Genomic DNA, 25345 nt, shown 5'->3' on the forward strand with positions numbered 1-25345 from the left:
AGTAACCAGTGAAAATCTATAGAAAGTCAGTATATTTGCCATTATATAAAATGATTCATTTGAAATTATTTTTAATTATAGTAGCACATTTAAAAAACATTTTCTGAGACATTTACTTTATAAAACACAAATCACTCAGAAACATCACAATATCTAGCATATTAACTTATACTGATATATTTTCACTCAGTACTGATTCATTTGACAAATATTTGTTAGCACTCATGTACCAGGCTCTGTTCTGGACATGGTTACAGAGCAGTTAATTAGACATACAGATCCCCACTCTCATATAGCTTATTTTCTAGTAGAAACAAATCAACATGAAAATGTATGAATTTTATTATTTTTTTTAAGGGGTGATGTTTTAATTACTAGGTGGTTACTTTAGTCTGAGTGGTTAGGGAAGGACTTGCTGAAGTGGGGACGTTTGAGCCTGAGATCTAAGCGACAAGAAGGGGTTGGTTATGGGAAGACCAAGGGGAAGAGCATTCTAACAAATGAAACCAAGAGCACTGGTGGCTAACTCCTTAATCTAAGGGGCAACAGTAAATAGTTGCAAGTGATATGAGCTTTTACATGAACTCACTATTCACTTCTTTAACCACATCTTTCTGTGGCCTATAAAGTGCCTACGAGCCCCACAACTGAGACCATCTACAAATCTCGTATCATAGAGGTTCATGAGTAGACTTTTGGGGTTCCATGTATACAATGAAATTTATAAAAAACTCTGTATGTAAACGTACATTATTGAGAAGAGAGTCCATAACTTTCACGATATTCAGAGAGATAATGAACTCATATTAAAAAACACTGCTTTATGTCTGAACACCCAGATGTTGTCCCTACAGGTCATACTGTCTAGAATAGGAAGTGACCATCATTCAGAAGCATAATGCCAAAATCATATTTAATCTTTAGGAGTAGTGAAGAAACATCCTTTCTGAGGAAAAGACTACACATAGATTTCACCTGAAACTACGGCACAGCCCACATCCATGGCAGTGGCAGGCAGGCCTCCCTGAGGAAACTCCTTGCCCCTTAAGTCTTAAGCTCTGATAGAGTACATACCTTCACTATTTACCTCACAGAAAAGGGAGGAAAGCTGTCCCTAGATGTCAAAGTCACTTCTGTGCACAACTCTAGCTACAAAACTCTTAAAGAATCCCCTATGGAAGAATCACACATTACACTATAATAAAAGCACAGGAACTATAGGAACTTTAGTGTCAGACCAATACAGGTCATAACTCCACCTTATTACTTACTATGTGACTTTAAACGAGTTATTTAACCTCTCTGGCCTATAGACTCCTCATCTGTAAATTCTCATGGAATTATTGTGAAGTTAAATGAAGTAAGACATAAAAAGTGCTCTGTACATTAGCTGTCAAAGAGCAGGTATTTTTTAAAAACTGGTACTGTGTTTCATCAAATTTAAGACACCACTGACTATAAGACTTACTATTTTATGTGCCACTGCGAAAGAAAACAATGCCACCAATTAAACTATGATAAGCCAATTGTAAGATGAATCCCAATGTCAGACATGTTAAAATGTAAAAAAATAAAGTCTTTAAATCAAAGAAACAAGGAGGCCCATCCTTTTCCCAATAGTAATATTTAAAGATTATAATTTCAACTAATGAAATCCTAATTAGAGTCAACTCTCATGAGTCACAAATGCTAAGGTGCTTAAAGGGCTGAAGTTAGAACCAACAGATAAGGAGACAGATGATCCCACAAAGCGCCAAGCAAACATCTGCAATTGTCATAATTTATTTCAGAGCAGTTCTGACCAGATCGCTCAGAATTACAGTTCAAGATCCATTCAGAACACAAGCCACATGCTGTTGACTTTGGCTCTAGATAATATACCTTACTTACTATTACATGAAATTTGCTCGGTACAGAAGGTAAATGGAACAGTAATTATGGTTAAGCATAATACTCCTTTTATCAGTTTGATATAGACCATTACTCTAACAGTGAATTTTTTAAATAGCTTTATATAATTCAAAATAAACAAGTCTCTAAAAACATACCTGTCAACAAGTGAGCTCATTTTACTACAGCTTACGGTAAACAACATAACATATTACGTTTTCGTCTTGTAGTAGACATTTGTACTTCTCCTTGGGTGGAAAGAAAAATAAATGGTCATTAGTTTTCTAAAAAACTTATGTCTACAAACACAGTAATTTGAGAAATACTATGTTTTCATAGAGACTTCAAAATGTTTTTGTTTCTACTGAAGGCTATAACATTATTTTCAAGCAAATATACTTAGCTGAGGCACATTTGAGGCTTTTTTTCCTTTTAAAAAAAGGACTACAGGGGAACAAAAATTGAAGACCATAATTCATTTTCTTTCTATAACGAAATAGTGGAAATTAAAAAGCCACTCTTAATATTCAGTATATATATTAGACTACGTAGGCTACATATGTAAGCCTATGTAAGTAGGTTATAATAACACCAGCTAATGGGCAATAAACATTTGTTGAAAGCCTACTTTCTGTTAAACAGTATAGTTAGCTTTGGAAATAGAAGGATGAGAGACACCATCACTATAGGCAAAAATCTGCAATTAAAGAGGGAGATGGATAACTAAATAATTATAATAAAAGGGATGATGAAGGTATATTGGTGGGGGGGGCAGTCAGAGGAAATATTCTTGATGACAGTGAGTTTGTTAGGCAGTCTAGATTCTTGTTACTGAAAATGTGCTCCAGAGATCATCATCTGAGAGCTTGTTAAAATACAGAATCTTGATCCCAACTCTAGTCCCACTGAAGCAAAATCTACATTTTAACAAGGTCTTCATGTGATTTGTATGACCATTTAAGTTTGAGAAATAACAGACTAAAGGACAGGAAGAGGTAATAGCTGAAGGGATTCTAAGCCACAAGAAAAGTGATTTGCAAAGGCACAGGCATTTATGAGAGAGCGTCATATTTGAGAGAGTTTTCTCTTTAGAGAAAAATGTAGGCATATTACAACTGAAAGTTTTAATTACTAGAGCATAAAGTGAGAGACAACAGGAGTGGTAAAGGGGTGAAGGCAAGTCAAGCAGAGAAGAGCCTTATTATGAAGTTTCATACTCACACTGAAGGGATTAAAATTTACTGCTTTAAAACTCAGTCATAAGCCTAAAATTTATCTCTCTATATTCTATACAGTTTTGCTAAAGTATAAAGCAGGTTTTACCCATATAAGATACTTACATCTGATAGTCATGAGTTAAATATTGAATAACCACCTTAACTCTAATAAATATCCTAACAGTTTTGAGGCACAAGAATTATTTTTTAATTAAAGTTTAGAAAATAGTGTAAATTATTGTGTAACTCTAAATGAGAGAATATTAAAGGACATGAGACTCTATAATACTCTATCATTGTTTTTAAATGTACATTCATGAAAGGAAGAGAGAATAACTCTGGATAAATGATGCTGGGTTGCCCATGTGGTTATGGCTGCAGAAGCAGAACTGTGAAGGGCTGAGAGTTCTTAAAAGATAATGAGTGAGGGGAGTCAGGAAAAATAAAAAGAACTAACTCCAGGATAAAATAGTGATTTTAAGTGTCTGGGTCAACATCAGCAGATGGAACAGAAAATTATAGAATTTTAGAGTTAGAAGAGACTTTAAAGATCACCTAAGTACAGCCCTCTGGTCTAACAGACATACTTAGTTAGCATCATGGTAATAACAGAGGTTGGTTCTATCACTAGAACAGAAAGAACAGTGCAAAGGTAACACAGCCAATTTGAGTGGATTAAAAAAAGAACAGTTTCAGTTTAAAGTTAAAAGACCAGATCTGAGCCTTATATGGCAGCAAGTATATGCTTGTTTAATTATCAGAAGGTAGAAATAGGGCAAACTAGAGGGAAAAAAGGACCCCAAGAATAAGAACTTATACTATATAGGAGAGGCCATGCTGACTATAAGGGAAGTGAATCCAAAACGCTTTAGAAGATAGACTGATGCTTTATTAAGCTACTTTACTATTGTTGGTTAACAATATTTTTCCAAACACTATCTGTTGCCCAGCTAACCGAACAACATAAAACTACATCTCTGATAGTTCAGTCCAAGATCTTTCCTCTACTTTTCCAGCCAACTGATAGGCATGCTATATTTAAGGGAAAGATAAAGGAAGAAGTGAAATAGGCCCAATTAAGTACTCTAAAGCAACTGTTAGGAGATTCCTCTTGACTTCTTTACATGGTGTTGAATTAACTTTAACAAGACAAAGTGGTAATGTGGGAGCAGCCAAAGGTCTTGTGTGGGGTCTATCCTAGGACTCACACTTTCAGCACAAAAAAGACTAGGCAGAGTCACACTTGCTCATGGCATGGATTCTAAGGAGTCATTTTTAGAAGGCATGCGATGTCCCTACTCACAGCAAGGAGATGGTCTAATACAGATTAAATATTATTAAAAGTCATTTTTCTTAAATATTGATATTAATAGACCACTATGGTATGAAATAATCTGTCTTTAAAAGGATCAGTTACAAATTAAATGATAAAGGATCAAGTTACTGCTAGGAATCAAATGCTCCTTTACTTAAGCAACTTGAGCTTAAAGTCATTCAATGATATGAATTCCCAGCTGAGTAAGCACCACATTACTATTTTATCACAGTGGAGGGCAGGATGGCATTTTTTTTTTATAAACATCATTTTAAAAACAAGTTTTAAAACATTTATCACATGCGCAGGTATTAACTAACAAACCTTCTAAGCAATTCAAACTTTGCAAAATATGGAAGCAGGTATGTTTTAAATGCAGCATGCAACATTACACATAATTAACAGAAAATCTCAGTGCTTGGCACTCCTTCTTTGGAAAAGAACTCTTACATACAATATAACACATTCTGCATTAAAAATAAATTATGAAAAAAAAAAAAAAATTATGCAGTATCAGTATCTTGTCCTCTGAGTCCCACCTGCTGTCACTTCTCAAAGCTTTCCATTTCTACATCACTAATTTCTCCCTCTATAACTGGAATATTCTGATCAACATCTTAGTATTTTACCTTAAAAAACAAACAAAACAGACAAAAACTTCCTCGACCCAGCAACCCCCTTCAGGAATGGCCCTCCTTTTCTGCTCCCTTTCACAGAAAAACCACTTGTCAGAGTTGTGTACAGTTGGTGTTTCAACATCTTTAATTCATTCCGCTCTCTCATTTTAAAACTTAAGTGTTTATTTTCACAAATGTATACTTGTTCAGAGTTTAAAGTATCCCGTTTTACAAGACTTTTTAAAAAATCAGAAGTCTTCTGATCCGCATTTCCTACTTTCAACCACTTTCATCTCTTTAACTGTTTCCCTTGGTAGTTAACTCCCTATCTCTAATAACTTTTACTTTATTACTTCTTGATTCTATTTTAGGTAGGATGCCTATACACTCCCAATTTATTTGAGCTGTCCCCAATGTAATTATTAAAAGTGCTTGCTTTTGCTCTCTAAAGTGTCTTTTTTTTTAAGCCATCATCTACCGAATTCCACTATAAAAAATAATAATTTAGCTTTGACTCCCCCATCCTTACCTCATATACACGCACGCTTGCCCAAATTTCCAATACCGTGATTTTGGCTAGGTGGTTATATCCAGAGTTAACATTATTATGACTCTGTAAATACAATTCACAGTTAAGCCATATGGTATACTACAATTTGTTTTTTGGAATAGTTTTCCCTAGAGTTAATCATTGTTTTGTTTTGTTATTTACCTGGTTTTCTGAATACTTATCTACAATTCAGCCCTAAACTCTTGTCTAAATCTACTCTTAATATCTTCAAATACATTACAGATTCTACCAATTTAATCTTTTGCAGCTATTTCTCCTGGCACCTTCTGACCTACTCCTACTGGGAATGGATAACTATAATTGGTGACCAGCTGTAATCTTGGGATCACTCTTCACTATCATCTTGGTGATTTCCTGGGTCTCTACGTAAGTTGCATTCCCTGTTTCTTCCTACGGCTTCATTTTTTTTAGTTTACTTCTTTATTTTTGTTGAGTACCTCCTACATTAACTGCCCAAGAAAGGAAACATGGCAGATAAATTTTTTTGAGACATCACAAATCTAAAACTAACATTGGTCTATCCTTAATTAACAGTCTAGCTAGATTCTGAATACTGAGTTGGAAATCATTTTTCCCTCAGAATTATGAAGGAAAATCATTTTTCCCTTCTATCTTCAGTGGAGACACCCTTCTCCACTGTCTTCTAGTTTCCAGTGTGGGATCAAGAAGTCCAAAGCCGGGCTTCCCTGGTGGCGCAGTGGTTGAGAGTCCACCTGCCAATGCGGGGGACACGGGTTTGTGACCCGGTCTGGGAGGATCCCACATGCCACGGAGCGGCTGGGCCCGTGAGCCATGGCCGCTGAGCCTGTGCGTCCAGAGCCTGTGCTCCGCAACAGGAGAGGCTGCAATAGTGAGAGGCCCGCATACCACAAAAAAAAAAAAAAAAAAAAAAAAGAAGAAGAAAGAAGTTCAAAGCCATTCTGATTACTGATCCCTTATATGTGACCTATTATTTTTCTTATTCTGGAAGCTCTTCCTTTATCTCTCTTTTAAATATAGCATGTCTATCAACTGGCTGGAAAAGTAGAGAAAAGATCTTGGACTAAACTATCAGAGATGTAGTTTTATGTTTAACAAAATTTAACAGGTATATGCCCTATTTTGGACTAATTTTCATATCTGCATTGGTCACTCTATGGGCTCTTTCGACCTGTAAATGTGTGTCCTCTAATTTCTGGAGAGTTTTGCTGAATCATTCACTATTCTGTATTTCTCCCCTCTAGTCCCTCTATTCTCTTTCTAGAGCTCCTATTTTTTTTAACATTGGAGATCCTGGACAGTTTCCCCAATTTTCTTATCTTTTCTCTCCCATTTTCTCTTTGCTTTACTTTCAACATCAGTATCATTTTTTAGCCCTTCCATTGAGTTTTCCATTTCTGATTTCATTTCTTATTTTTTTCTCTCTCATGTTCATGGATTTAGCATCTCTTCTTATTTCTCAAACTATTAAATGACAGTTTTGTGTTTCTTTCCATTTTTACCTGCCTATCTGGTCTCCATTTCCCCTAACTTGGTATTTTCTATTTTGGTTTGGTCTTTGACTCTCACAAAAGAGGCTTTCCTAAAATGTCCAGTGATCTTTGGCTACAGCTCATATTTAAGGATGGGATCTGTGAACTTTATTTTAAGGATATCATGTTGGGACATTTCACTGAGGAAATTCTTTTTTTTTTTTTTTTAATAAATTTATTTATTTGTTTTTGGCTGTGTTGAGTCTTCGTTGCTGTGCGCGGGTTTTCTCTAGTTGCGGTAAGCGGGGGCTACTCTTCGTTGCAGTGTGGCTTCTCTTGTTGTGGAGCACGGGCTCTAGGCGCACAGGCTTCAGTAGTTGTGGCTCTCGGGGTCTAGAGCGCAGGCTCAGTAGTTGTGGCACACGGGCTTAGTTGCTCCGCGGCATGTGGGATCTTCCTGGAGCAGGGCTCGAACCCGTGTCCCCTGCCTTGGCAGGAGGATTCTTAACCACTGTGCCACCGGGGAAGTCCTCATTGAGGAAATTCTTAATGTCAGTACCTTCAAATCTTTTCTCTTAGGTTGGTTGTAATTCCCATTTTCCTGGGCAAGTGTCATTTCAAAGTACATTCCAAGATACAACCCTTTCATTACCTTTTGTATTTTGGGGATCTTTTGAACTGATTCTTCAGAAAACTGTAAGTTCAATGTATTCTTCTGTATGGCTGACCATCAGTCTCAGAATTCTGTTTAAACCAGAAAAAAATGTGTTAGATTTACTCAACTTATATGGACATTTATCATGAAGAAGGTTTCAAAATAATTTTGAAACATAACAAAATTTATAACTTTGTCACAAAAATGTATTGGGTTTGCCAAAATGTTTGTTTGGGTTTTCCTGTAATATCTTATGGAAAAACCCAAATGAACTTTTTGGCCAAACCAATATATAACAAATGCTAAACTCTATAAATTGTCTCTAAAAGAAAATAACTTAAAAATAAAAAAACTACAACAGTTACTTTTAATTCTACTATAGAAGTTAAAAGACAAAAGTATAAAAATAAGTATAGCTATGAAAATATGTTAATGAATACACACATATGTGTTAATGAATACTCATATATAATGAATATAAAAAGATGCAATTTGTGACGGAGATAAAGTGTGGTTGGCGAGAGAAGTAAAAGAGTAGAGTTTTTGAAGTTAAACTGTTATCAGCTTAAAATAGATTGTTAAATCTATAAGATGTTTTGTGTAGACCCATGGTAAGCACAAAGAAAACATCTATACAGGATACACAAAAGGAAATGAGAAAAGAATCAAAGCATGTCACTAAAAGAAAACAATGAAACACAAAGGAAGACAAGACAGGAAAAAAGTGACAAAATGCTACAAGACAGACAAAAACAATGAACAAAATAACAATAAGTCCTTCCCTGTCAGTAATTACTTTAAATGCAAATGAATTAAAGTTGCCAGTCAAAAGACAAAGTAGGTAAACGGATAAAAAACAAGATCCAACTACATGCTATCTACAAGACTCACTTTAGATTTAAGGACACACAGAGACTAAAAGACTGGAAAAAGATATTCCATGCAAATGGTAACCAAGAAAGCACAAATGGCCATACTTACATCAGACAAAATAGACTTTAAGTAAAAAACTGTCACAAGAGACAAAAAGAACATTATACAATAAAACGGTCAAATTTATCAGGAAGATATAACAATTATAGATATATATACACCCAACATCAAAGCACCCAAATATTTGTAGCAAAGATTGACAGAACTGAACTGAGGAACAGACAACAACACAGTAATAGTAGGAAATTTCAATACCCCAGTTTCAATAATGGACAGAACCCTAGACAGAGAAGGTCAATAAGAAAACGGATGGCTTGAACAACACTAAAGACCATGGACTTAACAGAACATTCCACCCAACAGGAGCAGAATACACATTTTCCTTAAATGCACAGGGGACATTCACCAGGATGGATCACATCAGGGAGCAAAACAAGTCTTAACAAATTTAAGAAGATTGAAATGCTTTATCAAATATCTTTTCTGACCACAATGGAATAAAACTAGAAATCAGTAGTATAAGGTAAACTGGAAAATTCAAAACATGTAGAAATTAAACACATTCTTGAACAATCAATGGGTCAAAGAAGAAATCAAAATGGAAATTAGAAAATATTTTGAGACAAAAGCACAAAACATCAAAACTTATGGGATGCAGCAAAAGCATCATTAAGAGGGAAGTTTATAGTGGTAAATACTACATTAAAAAAGAAGAAAGATGTCAAATATAAAGAACCTAACTTTATACCTCAAGGAACCAGAAAAAGCCCAAAGTTAGCAGAAGGAAGGAAATAATAAAGATTAAAGCAGAAACAAAATAGAGCATAAATAAAACAACAGAAAAAAAGTGTTTTTAGCAAAGAACAACAAAAAGAGGAAACATTACAACTGATACCAAGTAATACAAAGGATCATAATAAACTATCATGAACAATTAAATGCCAATAAACTGGATAATCTAGAGGAAACAGATAAATTCCTAGAAATATAAAACCTATCGAGACTGAATCATGAAGAAATAGAAAATCTTAGCATACCTATAACTAATAAGAAAATTGAATCAGTAATCAAAAACCTCCCAACAAAGAAAAGCCAGGACCAAACATTCACTGAAGAATTATACCAAACATGTAAAGAAGAATTAATTAGCACCAATCCTGCTCAAACCCCTCCAAAAAACTGAAGGGAAAGGAACACCTCCAAGCTTATTTTATGAAGCCAACATTACCTTGACACCAAAGCCAGACAGACTCCACAAGGAAAAACTACAATATCCCTGATAAATATATATGCAAAAATTCTCAACAAAATATTAACAAACCAAATTTAATAGCATATTAAAAGGATCATACACCATGACCAAGTGGGATTTATCCTTGGGGTACAAGGACGGTTCTACATACAAAAATCAGTTAATGTGACACACCACATTAAGGAACAAAGTATTAAAATCACACGATCGTATCAATTAATGCAGAAAAAGCATCTGACATAATTCAATACCTTTTCATGGTAAAAACACTAAATAAACAAGAGATAGATAGCAATTTTCTCAAGATAATAAAAGCCATATATGAAAAGCTCCACAGCTAACATCACACTCAACAGTGAAAAATTGAAAGCTTTTCCTCTAAGATTAGAGGAACAAGGCAGGGATGGCCACTCTCGCTACTTGTATTCAACACAGTACTATCTAGAACAATTAAGCAAGAAGTGAAAGAAATCAAAATTGGAAAGTTTGAAGTAAAATTATCTCTCTTCGCAGATGACATGATCTTATATGTAGAGAGCCCTAAAGAATCTAGCAAAAAAAAACTGTTAGAGCTAATAAACATCAAATAGCAGGACACAGGGGGCTTCCCTGGTGGCGCAGTGGTTGAGAGTCCGCCTGCCGATGCAGGGGACACGGGTTCATGCCCCGGTCCAGGAAGATCCCACATGCCGCGTAGCGGCTGGGCCCGTGAGCCATGGCCGCTGAGCCTGCGCGCCCAGAGCCTGTGCTCCGCAACGGGAGAGGCCACAACAGTGAGAGGCCCGCGTACCGCAAAAAAAAAAAAAAAAAAAAAAATAGCAGGACACAAAGTAAATATACAAAGATCAGTTGCATTTCTGTATACACTAACAACAAACAATCTGAAAAGGAAATTAAGAAAACAATATCATCTATAGGAGCATCAAAAGGATAAAACACTTAGGAATAAATTTAATCAAAAAGTAAAATTTCTGGTGTGGAAGGAACTTCAGGAACTTGTCAGTTTCGGATAGAAATGTTTTCACTAACAAGGAAAATCAGGAATTGCTGTATTCTTACTATTTCTCATTGTAGAACTGAGATATCACTATAACATTCTCATTCTTAACATTCTTCTAAATCATGAGCTCCTTCGAAGCAGGAGTGAAGCTTCACTTCTTCATCTATTATTAGGACCTGTCGGAATATTTGACAAATACTAAAAACTCAATAATCATTGTGAATAACTGAATTAACCAAGACCAACCCAACCTTGCCACACCAAAGTTAATGCAAAACTTTACCCTCATTGACTTTGCTTGACCCATCCAATGTCCATTCTAGAATTTTTTTAAAACACCAAGAATCTGCTGTATATATAATATGACAGCAAGAAGGAGGGATATTTTAGATAGCAAAAAAAAAGAGGGGGTATTTTTGAGTACAAAAAAGGGATTTTTTTGATGGCAACAAGAAAAAAATCCCTGGAGATTACAGACTCAAATAAAAGTAAGAGGTCTGAGTCAAAAACACCGGAGCAATAGAACGTAATTCCTAAAATGTGCATGAAGCAAAATTAAGAAGCATATCCTACTGCCCTACTTGGTTTTAAGTACTTTGGGATCGAGTTACTCGTCAGAATTAAAGCACCTAACAAATCCAGCATGCTGGAGGAGTAAGTATAGAAGTTAAGACCATGAGTTTACAGCCAGAAAAGCATGGATGAAAATCTTTGGACAATTTACTTAGTTATCCTAAGCCTCAGATTTCTTACCTAAGGCAACTGTTGTGAAGACTAAAGGATAATAATATATAGAGACACCAATTATTAACCAAATAAACACAAATGGAAACTCCCCCTTTAAAGCCAAAATAAAAGGCTTAAATATTTGCAGCACTTCAAAAGGTTAATATTTTTACCATATAAGGGTCTCTAAAAGTTATCTGAAAAAAGGTTAAAACCCAGCTAAAAACAAACAAACAAACAACAAAGAGTATAACTAAACGAGGAGCCACGAAGAAAACAAATGGCTAATAAATGTAAAAATTATTCCTGGCTAGAAATCAAAGAAACTTAAGTAAAAACATATTATAGTTAAATATTAGTGATTCCTTAAAAATTCTACTTCATATATTTATCATTCAGCAAATATTTACTGAGTACCAATACAAGTAAGTGTCCGATACGACGCTGACTGTAGTTTGGAAACAGTGAAATAGACACAGCCACTACATTTGAGGCACTTCCCAGAGAACCCACAAAGTGCTCTCTGAACACACTGGGAGTGACAAAGAAGTTAAAGAAGCCTCCTGGAGAACTGATACGTAAGCTGAGATCTCAAGAATAAAATAACAGTTCACCAGGCAAAGAGATAGAGAAATTTGATCTATGCCAAAAGAACAGTATATGCAAAGGTCTGGAGACATGAGAAGGAACTGTGATTTTAGAATACTACAAGTAGTTTCGTATGATTAGGGCAAAAACCTAAGGACAGGGGGTAACAGAGGTTGTTGTAAGAGATGATAATGGTGAGGTGAGCAGATCATGAAAGGTCACATGAAGGTAACTCCCAACACCTCCGCCCCCTCAACAAAGACATTGAAAGGTTTTAAGCAGGAAAGTGACATTAATAGACATTTGTTCTTTTGAACCATCATACTGGCTACAACACAGAGAATGGAATGGAAGTAGGCTCGACTAGAATTAGAGAGACTAGTAGAAGCAGAGCACTATAATAGTTCAGGTAAAATAATACAGAAGCAGAAATTATAAAAAGAAATATAGGAATTTTAATAGATCCTGAGATGACTAGACAGAATCTGGTGACTGATTAACAGAAGCTGGGGGCAGGAAGCAGTCAAGAGTATCACTCAAATTTTGGCTTGGACACATCTGTGGGTTGACAGGTAACACAGGAGGAGTAAGTTGGAGGGTAGTGTGAGGGAAAGATGTTGAAAGCAGTGGCTAACATTTATTGAACATTTACTACGTATTGGGCATTCTTTAAAGTTTTCTCTCATTTAAGACTCAACAATCATATGAGGTAGGCTCTATTATTATCTCCATTTTACAGATGAGGAAACTGAAACACAAAGAGAACAGGTAAGCTGGCCAAGATCAGCAGTAAAGCTAAGATAGGAACCCTGACAGTTTAGCCTGAGCTATGCTCTTAATCACTATGTAACAAATACCTCACAAACACTTTTAATGATGGATTCAGTTTCGGACATGTTATGTTTAAGATATCTATGGGACATACAAGAGGAAAAATGTCCAGTAGGCAGTTGGAAATGTGGGTTTGGCATTCAGGAAACAACTGGGTAAAGATGTAAAGTGGGAGCCATCGACGTAAATAGGTAAATTAAAGATAATGATTAGATGGGCTTCTCTAGGAAAAACATATAAAATTAGGGAAAAAATGGCTAAGACTGAAACCTGATGAAAAATTAATATTTTACAGACAGGCAGAAGAGTAGCTAGTAAAATGGGGAGGCGGCAGAGCAACAATGTAAAGAAATGGCTCTAGAAACATTTCCTGGGTGTGAATTATGGATCAGCCCCTTTATCAGCTGTGAGTCTGAGACTAGTCACTAAATCTCTGTGCATCAGTTTTTTCATTTCTAAAATGGAGATAATAGTAGTACCTACCACATACAGTTCTTTTGAGGATTAACTATGTTACACGTTTGGACAGTATATAGAAAACAGCAAATGCTCAATAAATTTTAAGTATGATTAGTGTTAATAATAGTATCAACTAGATGGAAAAGGACCAAAGATATAGAAGAAAGCCAGGAAGGATTATTTGTCAGTAAAATTAAAGGAAAAGAGTGCTTTAAGAAGTTGAAAATGCCAACATTGCACTGTGGAGAAGAAAGTGACTCTAAAGTGTCTATTACATTTAATAACAGTTTGATAAGTTTGGTGATGGAGATATGAAATAGACACTGAACAATGCTTTAAGAGAGTAAATTAGGACTCCCTTTCTTAAAAAAAGTTTGATGAGAAGTGTCAATAATTCAAGCACTTACGTCCTTTGACCTAGTAATTTCATTTTGAAAAAAAAGGAAATAATCAGAGATGTAACCAAAGTTTTATATTCATTGCACTATTATTTAAAATAGTAAAGCTTGGAAGATTTAAACATCCAACAGCAGTTAACAGTGGCATTAAAATGTATCAAACATAAATCCAAATATGTTTCAGTACCAACTGTTGTTATTCCTGAGTAATTTGCTTATGGATTTTTTCCATTTTTAGTTTTTCTTTAGCACTTTCTAAAATTTTTCCAAGAACATGTATTATTTTATAATCAGAAAAACTTAACTTCTGCCTTTTGAATGTTTTCTTTTAATTGTCCAATACTAGAGTCCTGGCTACCATAAGAACATAAGATACATGTTATCCATTCCAGAGAACAAAACATCAGTAACAAAGTAACACATTACTATTAAAAAACATGAGTAACAGAGACTATTTTCCTATGCACTCTTCATGTAACTTAAAGAAAAAAACTTTAAATTTCATCTAATTATTGATAATTTTTAAATTATTCATTAAAAAGGTTTAACTCAAAGAACCTGGGCTTAAAAAATGGAAACCACAATAAACCCTTTTCTAACCTAATAACCTATTGACCCACTGACCTACTTTGGAATTTAGGTTAGTTCAATCTGATATCACAGATCTTTCTGGGACGGATGGATCTATTAACATTAATTAAAAGTAGTGCTGAAATTTAATTGACTGGCATAATACAAAACCCAACAATCCTTATCTATATTTATCACCATTTATGAAAAATTCAAACTTGCTTCTGCAGATTACTGTTTGTATTATAGCTAAAAAGGTAAGTATTTCTAAGAGAACAATTTTAACTTATAAAAAAAGACTGAAATACTTCTAAAATTAATTATTTAGTGTATGAGTAAAGATGAAATGTAACAGTTCTCAATTTATTCAATACTGAATGGGAACATTAGTCCACCTCTATATAAAATATTAGCAAGATGAAAAACATTCTTGACTCTACAGCAGTTTCTAAGACCAACTTAAATTTAAAATTGACAGTAAGAACAAGAAACACACCTCACACCAAAGTCTCATAAACCAGACCTCTTAGAACCAAAGAAGATGCTTGCTCAATACAAACATCAAATGCTACCAAAATTCTAGACTGTCAGATGTCTAGACGTGAGGTATTTTTGAAGCCTCATTAAGTAAACAAAAACTGAAAAATTAATACAGCTCTCTTAGTGGCACACAAGACTACTGCAATTATTCAAATTCAAATAATGTCTGAGCTCCCTCTTCATGTGATGGACTGATCTGGTCCACAGAATACATGAGCACCTTAACCCTTTTTTGAGATGAGACTGAGGCCTGAGACTGTCCCCAGCCTCAAATGAGCCCCATAAAAGATCTAAAGCTGCAGGAAGAGCCCAAGCTTGAGTCTCAATGTGAACTACACACTGAACCATGTACTGTAACCCTGAACCTATCACCCTGCACCAGGCCTCACACTAGTATCCACAGGAAGACGGGACCCTGTGGTAGGCAGAATAAAGGCCCCACTAAATGGGCCACGCCCTAATCCCTGAAACCTGTGAATATGTTTCAAAAAAGGACTATGCAGGTGCGATCAAGGTTAAAGATTTTGAGATGAGTAGTTTATGCTCGATTATCTGGGTGGTCCAATGAAATCACATGAGTCTTTAAAAGCAGAAGACCTTTCCTGGCTGTGGTCAGAGAGCTGTGAGACAGAAAAGTCAGAAGGATGCAGTGTTGCTGGTTTTGATGGTGAAAGAAGAGCCACAAGCCAAGGAATAGGGGCAGCTTCTAGAAGCTTGAAAACACAAGGAAACATTCTCCTCTGAAGCTTCCAGAAAGGAATGCAGCCCTACTGACGCCTTGCTTTTAGCCCAATGAGACCCTTGTGGAACTTCTAAGCTGCAGAAGAGTAAGATAATAAATTTGTACTGTTTTAAGCCATTAAGTTTGTGGTAGTTTCTAAGTTTCTTGTTCTATGACAACAGAAATTTAATACAGGTCTAAAATCTCTGGCTGCTCTTGATAAATCTGCCTTTCCCAAACCCTCTCTCCCTCCATATTTACAATAATCTACCTAGGAAACCACCAGGACTAATCCTGTTATGCCCTACTTTCCTTTTATTTCAGTCACCAAGAGAGGTCCAAGACTCTCAGGTCACCCCCCATCACCTAGACTCTTGTCCCTATATACTCTGTATATCCCCACATTGACCCCTTTCCCCTTTCTTTCCCAATTTCCAAAATCCTTTCATTGTGTCCTCTGGAACTCACAGTATACCATTAGCAAAATATCCTACTTCCTCAATATTGCTGTTGTACACTCGCTTCACGTTTCCTGCACCAACAGATCTCTTGCTCTCCTCCAGGAGTTCTGCTCTATCTCCAGGCCTTTCAAGTGATAGCTGTTCTTCTCTCCCATGTCTCATATGTCAAGGCCCTGGTGTGAGGGCCTCATTGTCATTTCTGAATTATTCTTTCTCTCCCTCCCTAAATCCCCCAGCTTTGAATCTCATGCCCCCAGACTATATCAGTTATTTCCATTTGCTTGTTGTAAGCATTCATAACTCCCCAGAATAAGCCCTCTTTCTCTGAGGGCTGTCTCTCTCCAATACCTCTTTTGTAGTTGTTTTTGATTTTGATATCTACATAAATGATCCTCCCAACATCTTGGCCAGTCAATTCCCTGACCTCCTCTCCTCCAACAATCCTGCACTTACCTCCCACTCATTCCCCTGGAGTTACTCTAGAATTCACCATTAGCAATAATCACACGCCCCCCCCTCCATATTTTCAATTTCAAGCACTTTATCCCTCTGAATCTCACACAAGGTCTAGGATAGCATGTGATCTGCTTGATTCAAACCCATCAAAAAAAAACAAAAAACCACAAGCATTTTTTTCTAACTGGCCATATAGCTCTAATTTATTTATTTATGTCTATGTCTTTTTTTGTTTTTTAACCTGTCCTAGCCTCCTAATCGTTGCTAAGTACTTACAGCTTCTCATCCCATAAAAGGTACGAAGGAGCAAGGCAAGTTTATCTGAGATGGTCAGGGGACATCAGAGATAGTAACAGTCTCTGTTGGTCAGGTTGAGATAGTAACAGTCTCTGTTGGTCAGGTTGTTCATTATTCCTTATCAGAAACAATTCTTTTTCATGTTTGTCTAAACTCTAGGCTTCCTTTTTACCATTGATTCCTTTGTATATTTAACATATAGATAAGCCATTCCATGAGCCATTCTGTGGCAAAATGCAACCTGCTTACAACTCTAATACGGCTAAAGTCAAGCTGATAATAAAAACATCTTATAATTCCAACTTATTTACAGCATTTACTAATAGAGGCACAAATAACACAAATATTAAAGAACAGGTGGAAGGAAACCATGGCTTCTGAAGATCACTTGCTCTGCCACATTATAAGACACCAATTTTCCTTTCTAGCTTCATTCTCTCTCTCCAGCCTCATCTCCCACTCCACCTTCACTGTATACATACTCCTTATTCTCTGGCCACACTAAACATGTCACCATTCCTGTGAAGGAGAAACTAAAGATCCCTGGGTACACAAAGGTCTGCCCATCAGTGTCCAGCATATTATCAACACAAATGATTTCTTAGTATACTAAACTAAAATTGATCTTTGCAGGAAATCACATTGTCATTCACATTAGAATTCAATTAATCAACATGTAAAACGCATGTTAGTGGAAAACTAAAAAGAGGTACCATGTATTAGTTTCCTGTGGCTGCTGTAACAAATTACTACAACCTTAATGGAAGAAAACAACACAAATTTATTATCTCCCAGTTCTGTAGGTCAGAGTCCAACACAGGTCTTACTGGGCTAAACTCAAGGTGCCAGCAGGGCTGCATTTCTTTCTGGAAACTTGAACAGAAAAATGTGTTTCCCTGCCTTTACAATCTTCTAGAGGCTGCCTGCATTCCTTGGCTCATGGATCTCCTCAATCTTCAAATCCATCAGCAGACCAAGTCCTCCTCAGGCTGCCATCTCTTTTGCTTCCCTCTTCCCTTATTAAGACCCTTCTGATTACACTGGGCCCACCCAGATAATCCAAGACAATCTTCCCATTATAAGGTCATTTAACCTAACATAGTCACAGTTTCCAGCAATGTAGGATATGGACATCTTTGAAAGGCCATTATTCCGCCTACCACATCCCATGACCCAAGAAATCTCTTTGGTGAACACAAAGTATCTTTTGGGGATAAACGTTAAATAATTTGATCTATCAACACATAAAAGACTATATCACCATTCAGAAGTTCATAACTATCTGAACTATCTTTTCCTTTCATGTTTCTTCAAGGGAATTGAAAAATAATGTAGATGAGAATTCCAGTTGCATGAGTTCAACTGCAACTGAAGGTCAAACTTGATTGCTATAAGCAACAGGCTCTATGGATACTTTTCCGAATGGCAAAAGTTTTAACGTCCAAATGAATATGTGAGCATACTTTCCTTTTTGGACAATTATTTAATGGGCTACACCATATACAAAAATGGCATAATTTATAAGTATCAAACAAATGTCGAAACAAGATTGATCAATCCCAGCCTTTGTGGAATGCTTTATTTTTTTATTTTTCTTTTTCAGGATTGAGAAGACAGAAGCTCCCCTTCTGGTTTTTAGAGAAGAGCTTGTTTTCTGCTCTGGTATTATTACTTTCTTGTTATTTCTTGTTTTTTTTTAAATTTAATTTATTTTTTTTTATACAGCAGGTTCTTATTGGTTATCCATTTTATACATATTAGAGTATATATATCAATCCCAATCTCCCAATTCATCACACCACCACTCCACCCCCCCGCAATGCTTTCGCCCCCCTGGTGTCCATACATTTGTTCTCTACATCTGTGTTTCAATTTCTGCCCTGCAAACTGGTTCATCTGTACCATTTTTCTAGGATCCACATATATGCGTTAATATACGATATTTGTTTTTCTCTTTCTAACTTATTCTACTCTGTCTGACAGTTTTCAGATTCATCCACATCTCTAAAATGACCCAATTTCGTTCCTTTTTATGGCTGAGTAATATCCCATTGTACATATGTACCACATCTTCTTTATCCATTCGTCTATCGATGGACACTTAGGTTGCTTCCATGACCTGGCTATTGTAAATACTGCTGCAAAGAACACTGGGGTGCATGTGTCTTTTTGAATTATGGTTTTCTCTGGGTACATGCCCAGTAGTGGGATTGCTGGGTCATATGGTAATTCTATTTTTAGTTTTTCTAAGGAACCTCCATAGTGGCTGTAACAATTTACATTCCCATCAACAGTGCAAGAGGGTTCCCTTTTCTCCACACCCTCTCCAGCATTTGTTGTTTGTAGATTTTCTGATGATGCCCATTCTAACTGGTGTGCGGTGATACCTCATTGTACATTTGATTTGCAATTCTCTAATAATTAGTGATGTTGAGCAGCTTTTCATGTGTTTGTTGGCCATCTGTATGTCTTCTTTGGAGAAATGTCTACTTAGGTCTTCTGCCCATTTTTGGATTGGGTTGTTTGTTTCTTTAATATTGAGTTGCATGAGCTGTTTGTATATTTTGGAGATTAATTCATTGTCTGTTCATTCATTTGCAAATATCTTCTCCCATTCTGAGGGTTGTCTTTTCGTCTTGTTTGTAGTTTCCTTTACTTTGCAAAAGCTTTTAACTTTCATTAGGTCCCATTTGTTTATTTTTGTTTTTATTTCCATTACTCTAGGAGGTGGATCAAAAAAGATCTTGCTGTGATTTATGTCAAAGAGTGTTCTTCCTATGTTTTCCATTAGGAGTTTTATAGTGTCTGGTCTTACATTTAGGTCTCTAATCCATTTTGAGTTTATTTTTGTATATGGTGTTAGGGAGTGTTCTAATTTCATTCTTTTACATGTAGCTGTCCAGTTTTCCCAGCACCACTTATTGAAGAGACTGTCTTTTCTCAATTGTATATTCTTGCTTCCTCTGTGATAGATTAGTTGACCATAGGTGAGTGGGTTTATCTCTGGGCTTTCTATCCTGTTCCACTGATCTATGTTTCTGTTTTTGTGCCAGTAAGATATTGTCTTGATTACTGTAGCTTTGTAGTATAGTGTGAAGTCAGGGAGCCTGATTCCTCCAGCTCCATTTTTTTCCCTGAAGACTGCTTTGGCTATTCGGGGTCTTTTGTGTCTCCATACAAATTTTAAGATTTTTTGTTCTAGTCCTGTAAAAAATGCCATTGGTAATTTGATAGGGATTGCAATGAATCTGTAGATTGCTTTAGGTAGTATAGTCATTTTCACAATGTTGATTCTTCCAATCCAAAAACATGATATATCTCTCCATCTGTTTGTATCATCTTTAATTTCTTTCATCAGTGTCTTACAGTTTTCTGCATACAGGTCTTTGGCTCTCTAGGTAGGTTTACTCCTAGGTATTTTATTCTTTTTGTTGCAATGGTAAATGGAAGTGTTTCCTTAATTTCTCTTTCAGATTTTTCATCATTAGTGTATAGGAATGCAAGAGATTTCTGTGCATTAATTTTGTATCCTGCTACTTTACCAAATTTATTGATTAGCTCTAGTAGTTTTCTGGTGGCATCTTTAGGATTCTCTATGTATAGTATCATGTCATCTGCAAACAGTGACAGTGTTACTTCTTTTCCAATTTGTATTCCTTTTATTTCTTTTTCTTCTCTGATTGGCGTGGCTAGGACTTCCAAAACTATGTTGAATAAGAGTGGTGAGAGTGGACATCCTGGTCTTGTTCCGGATCTTAGAGGAAATGCTTTCAGTTTTTCACCATTGAGAATGACATTTGCTGTGGGTTAGTCGTATATGGCCTTCATTATGTTGAGGTAGGTTCCCTCTATGCCCACTTTCTAGAGAGCTTTTATCATAAATGGGTTTTTGAGTTTTGTCAAAAGCTTTTCCTGCATCTATTGAGACGATCATATGGTTTTTATTCTTCAATTTGTTAATATGGTGTATCACATTGATTGATTTGCATATATTGAAGAATCCTTGCATCCCTGGGATAAATCCCACTTGATCATGGTGTATGATCCTTTTAATGTGTTGTTGGATTCTGTCTGCTAGTATTTTTTTTTTTGTAAATTTTTTTTTGGTTTTTTAAAAGATGTTTTAAGATTTTTTGGGATTTTTTTAATAATAGATGTGTGTTCCGAGGCCGAAGCACACACTTGTCTGCTAGTATTTTTTGAGAATTTTTGCAACTGTATTCATCAGTGATATTGGTCTGTAATTTTCTTTTTTTTTTTTTCGTATCTTTATCTGGTTTTGGTATCAGGGTGATGGTGGCCGCATTGAATGAGTTCGGGAGTGTTCCTTCCTCTGCAATTTTTTGGAAGAGTTTGAGAAGGATGGGTGTTAGCTCTTCTCTAAATGTTTGATAGAATTCACCTGTGAAGCCGTCAGGTCCTGGACTTTTGTTTGCTGGAAGATTTTTAATCACAGTTTCAATTTCATTACTTGTGATTGGTCTGTTCATATTTTCTATTTCTTCCTGGTTCAGTCTTGGAAGGTTATACCTTTCTAAAATTTGTCCATTTCTTCCAGGTTGTCCATTTTATTGGCATAGAATTGCTTGCAATAGTCTCTTAGGATGCTTTGTATTTCTGTGGTGTCTGTTGTAACTTCCTTTTTCATGTCTAATTTTATTAATTTCAGTCCTCTCCCTCTTTTTCTTGATGAGTCTGGCTAATGGTTTATCACTTGTGTTTATCTTCTCAAAGAACCAGCTTTTAGTTTTATTGATCTTTGCTATTGCTCTCTTTGTTTCTATTTCATTTATTTCTGCTCTGATCTTTATGATTTCTTTCCTTATGCTAACTTTGGGGGTTTTTTTTCCTTCTTTCTCTAATTCCTTTAGGTATAAAGTCAGATTGTTTATTTGAGATTTTTCTTGTTTCTTGAGGTAGGTTTGTATTGCTATAAACTTTCCTCTTAGAACTGCTTTTGCTGCATCCCATAGGTTTTGGATCGTCGTGTTTTCATTGTCATTTGTCTCTAGGTATTTTTTGATTTCCTCTGATTTCTTCAGTGATCTCTGGGTTATTCAGTAACGTACTGTTTAGCCTCCATGTGTCTGTGTTTTTTACGTTTTCTTCCCTGTAATTGATTTCTAATCTCATAGTGTTGTGGTTAGAAAAGATGCTTGATACAATTTCAATTTTCTTAAATTTACTGAGGCTTGATTTGTGACCCAAGATGTGATCTATCCTGGAGAATGTTCTGTGTGCATTTGAGAAGAAAGTGTAATATGCTGTTTTTGGATGGCATGTCCTATAAATATCAATTAAGTCTATCTGGTCTATTGTGTCATTTAAAGCTTGTGTTTCCTTATTAATTTTGTTTGGATGATCTGTCCATTGGTGTAAGTGAGGTTTTAAAGTCCCCCACTATTATTGTGTTACTGTCGATTTCCTCTTTTATAGCTGTTAGCAGTTGCCTTATGTATCGAGGTGCTCCTATGTTGGGTGCATATATATTTATCATTGTTATATCTTCTTCTTGGATTGATCCCTTGATCATTGTGTAGTGTCCTTCCTTGTCTCTTGTAACATTCTTTACTTTAAAGTCCATTTTATCTTATATGAGTATTGCTACTCCAGCTTTCTTTTGATTTCCATTTGCATGGAATATCTTTCTCCATCCCCTCACTTTCAGTCTGTATGTGTCCCTAGTTCTGTAGTAGGTCTCTTGCAGACAGCATATATATGGGTCTTGTTTTTGTATCCATTCAGCAAGCCTGTGTTTTTTGGTTGGAGCATTTAATCCATTCACATTTAAGGTAATTATCGATATGTATGTTCCTATGACTATTTTAATTGTTTTGGGTTTGTTTTTGTAGGTCCTTTTCTTCTCTTGTGTTTCCTACTTAGAGAAGTTCCTTATTATTTGTTGTAGAGCTGGTTTGGTGGTGCTGAATTCTCTTAACTTTTGCTTGTCTGTAAAGCTTTTGATTTCTCCATCAAATCTGAATGAGATCCTTGCTGGGTAATCTTGGTTGTAAGTTCTTCCCTTTCATCACTTTAAATATGTCATGCCACTCCCTTCTGGCTTGTAGAGTTTCTGCTGAGAGATCAGCTGTTAATCTATGGGAGTTCCCTTGTATGTTATTTGTTGTTTTTCCCTTGCTGCTTTCAATAGTTTTTCTTTGTCTTTAATTTTTGCCAATTTGATTAGTATGTGTCTCAGCGTGTTTCTCCTTGGGTTTATCCTGTATGGGACTCTCTGCACTTCCTGGACTAGGGTGGCTATTTCCTTTCCCATGTTAGGGAAGTTTCGACTATAATCTCTTCAAATATTTTCTCGGGTCCTTTCTCTCTCTCTTCTCCTTCTGGGACCCCTATAATGTGAATGTTGTTGCTTTTAATGTTGTCCCAGAGGTCTCTCAGGCTGTCTTCATTTCTTTTCATTCTTCTTTTCTTTATTCTGTTCCACAGCAGTGAATTCCACCATTCTGTCTTCCAGGTCACTTATCCGTTCTTCTGCCTCAGTTATTCTGCTACTGATTCCTTCTAGTGTAGTTTTCATTTCAGTTACTGTATTGTTCATCTCAGTTTGTTTGTTCTTTCATTCTTCTAGGTCTTCGTTAAACATTTCTTGCATCTTCTCAATCTTTGCCTCCATTCTTTTTCCGAGGTCCTGGATCATCTTCACTATCATTATTCTGAGTTCTTTTTCTGGAAGGTTGCCTACCTCCACTTCATTTGGTTTATTTTTCTGGGGTTTTATCTTGTTCCTTCATCTGGTACATAGCCCTCTGCCTTTTCATCTTGTCTATCTTTCTGTGAATGTGCTTTTTGTTCCACAGGCTGCAGGATTGTAGTTCTTCTTGCTCCTGCTGTCTGTCTTCTGGTGGATGAGGCTATCTAAGAGGCCTGAGCAAGTTTCCTGATCTGGAATGTTTTGTTTTTAAAAGGCAAGTGTATGTAAATTTCTGAGATGGATCTCCAGAAAAAGCGAGTGAATTATATCAACCCAAAAGAAGTACAGAATTTTATTAGTGCTAAAAATCTACAGGAACCTGTTAAGAAATTTGATTAAGTAGTATTACGAAATAGGTTTAGGGTCAGCTCATGAAATATTTAATAACTTACAATTAATATGTATAAATATAATGACAATGTTTTGACATACACCTCATTGATGAGGCCACCAGATCCATATAAAATACAACCAAAAAATGTCAATTTTCAAGGCCACAAATATTCCTCTTCTTGCAGTGTAATCACTTCATAAAAAAGACAGTTGTTTTGACCTATTAAAACTTGAGTAAACTGCCAGGTTGCTTTTGTGCAGACAAGTAGGTGAAGCAAGTTCACAACCATCTGAAAACTAGTTCAAATACATTTAGATGCATTCTGAACCACAGATTATTCAGAGAACTACCACCAAGAACTATTTTTTCTTCACTAAAATTATTATAACTACATTTATATTTAAGATAAAATTCACTCTGTTTAAATTGTAAGATTTTGCAATAGATGATTTATATATATACTGTCCATTCCCACTTTTCTATACCTATGTACTTTCAAAGTTTTCAAATGAACAAAAATACATGAGCATATTAAGTTCCTTAGTTGACTATTATTATTTTTTAACACACTGACTCACTGCTTGATCCTTACCTGAAATGACAAGGTCTGAGAAAATCACAAGCCAAGATCCTATCTAAATCTGTGGCGTATCAAGGGAGATGGAACTCCCTTGATACAGACACATTTTATTTGCAGCATGCAAGTAAGAGTAATTAAGAATAAAAAAGGATATGTATATGGCATGCTCATTCACAGCCAGAAGGCCTATGACCAGGCTTCACACGGTACAACCTGGACTTAACAAGTATTACATAACAGAGACATACCCTTGATACAGAAGATACGATTTGAGATTTCTATTGATATATCTTCAAGTCTGCTATTGAACTCATGCAGTAAATTTGTATTGCATATATCGTACTTTTCAGTTCTGATGTTATCACTTGATTCTTTTATGTGGTTTTTATTTCAGAGGAGAACTATCTTTCTATTCACTTCAAAACTGTTCACTTTTGTCTCATGGGCCATGGATATAATATAACAGCGGCTTTAAAGTCTTTTTCTGATAATTCCACCATCTGAATATCTCAGGGTTGGCATCTATTTATTGTCTTTTCTCTTAAAAAAGTCAGATTTTCCTGTTTCTTTGTATGTCAAGTAATTTTGGATTATATCCTAGGTATTCTGAATATTAGGTTATGAAACTAGATTTTATAAACATCTTCTGGAGAATTTGGTATTTTTTTTGCTTAAGTTTATACTACAAGTTATATATTGCATTCTAGCATGGCAGTACCACTGTCAGCTCAGTTTTCAAAGTCTTTGCTATGTTTTTTGGCTTTATCCTCT

General features: G+C 35.8%; 1 protein-coding gene across 31 annotated transcripts in view; it reads right to left on the reverse strand.

The window, feature by feature from the left end:
• The window catches only part of CLOCK (clock circadian regulator), a 132970-nt gene that overhangs the window by 58861 nt on the left and 48764 nt on the right, over window positions 1-25345 (reverse strand). For 25 of the 31 annotated variants that reach the window (XR_004526684.2, XR_004526683.2, XM_033857043.2 and 22 more), the window contains 3 exons: window positions 7714-7805; window positions 5569-5652; window positions 2049-2138 (listed from right to left, as the gene is read on the reverse strand). Coding sequence is in view for 26 of the 31 variants with exons in the window: in XM_033857043.2 (XP_033712934.1) it covers window positions 2049-2095 (47 nt within the window). In the remaining 5 variants the exon portion in view is untranslated. Of the gene's footprint in view, window positions 1-2048; window positions 2139-5568; window positions 5653-7713; window positions 7806-10960; window positions 11078-25345 lie in introns of those variants that run through there. The other 6 variants (XM_033857056.2, XM_033857047.2, XM_033857051.2 and 3 more) reach the window with 5 other exon arrangements.

This window comes from Tursiops truncatus, chromosome 5 (genome assembly GCF_011762595.2).
Source record: "Tursiops truncatus isolate mTurTru1 chromosome 5, mTurTru1.mat.Y, whole genome shotgun sequence".
In the NCBI taxonomy this organism is placed as follows: domain Eukaryota; kingdom Metazoa; phylum Chordata; class Mammalia; order Artiodactyla; family Delphinidae; genus Tursiops; species Tursiops truncatus.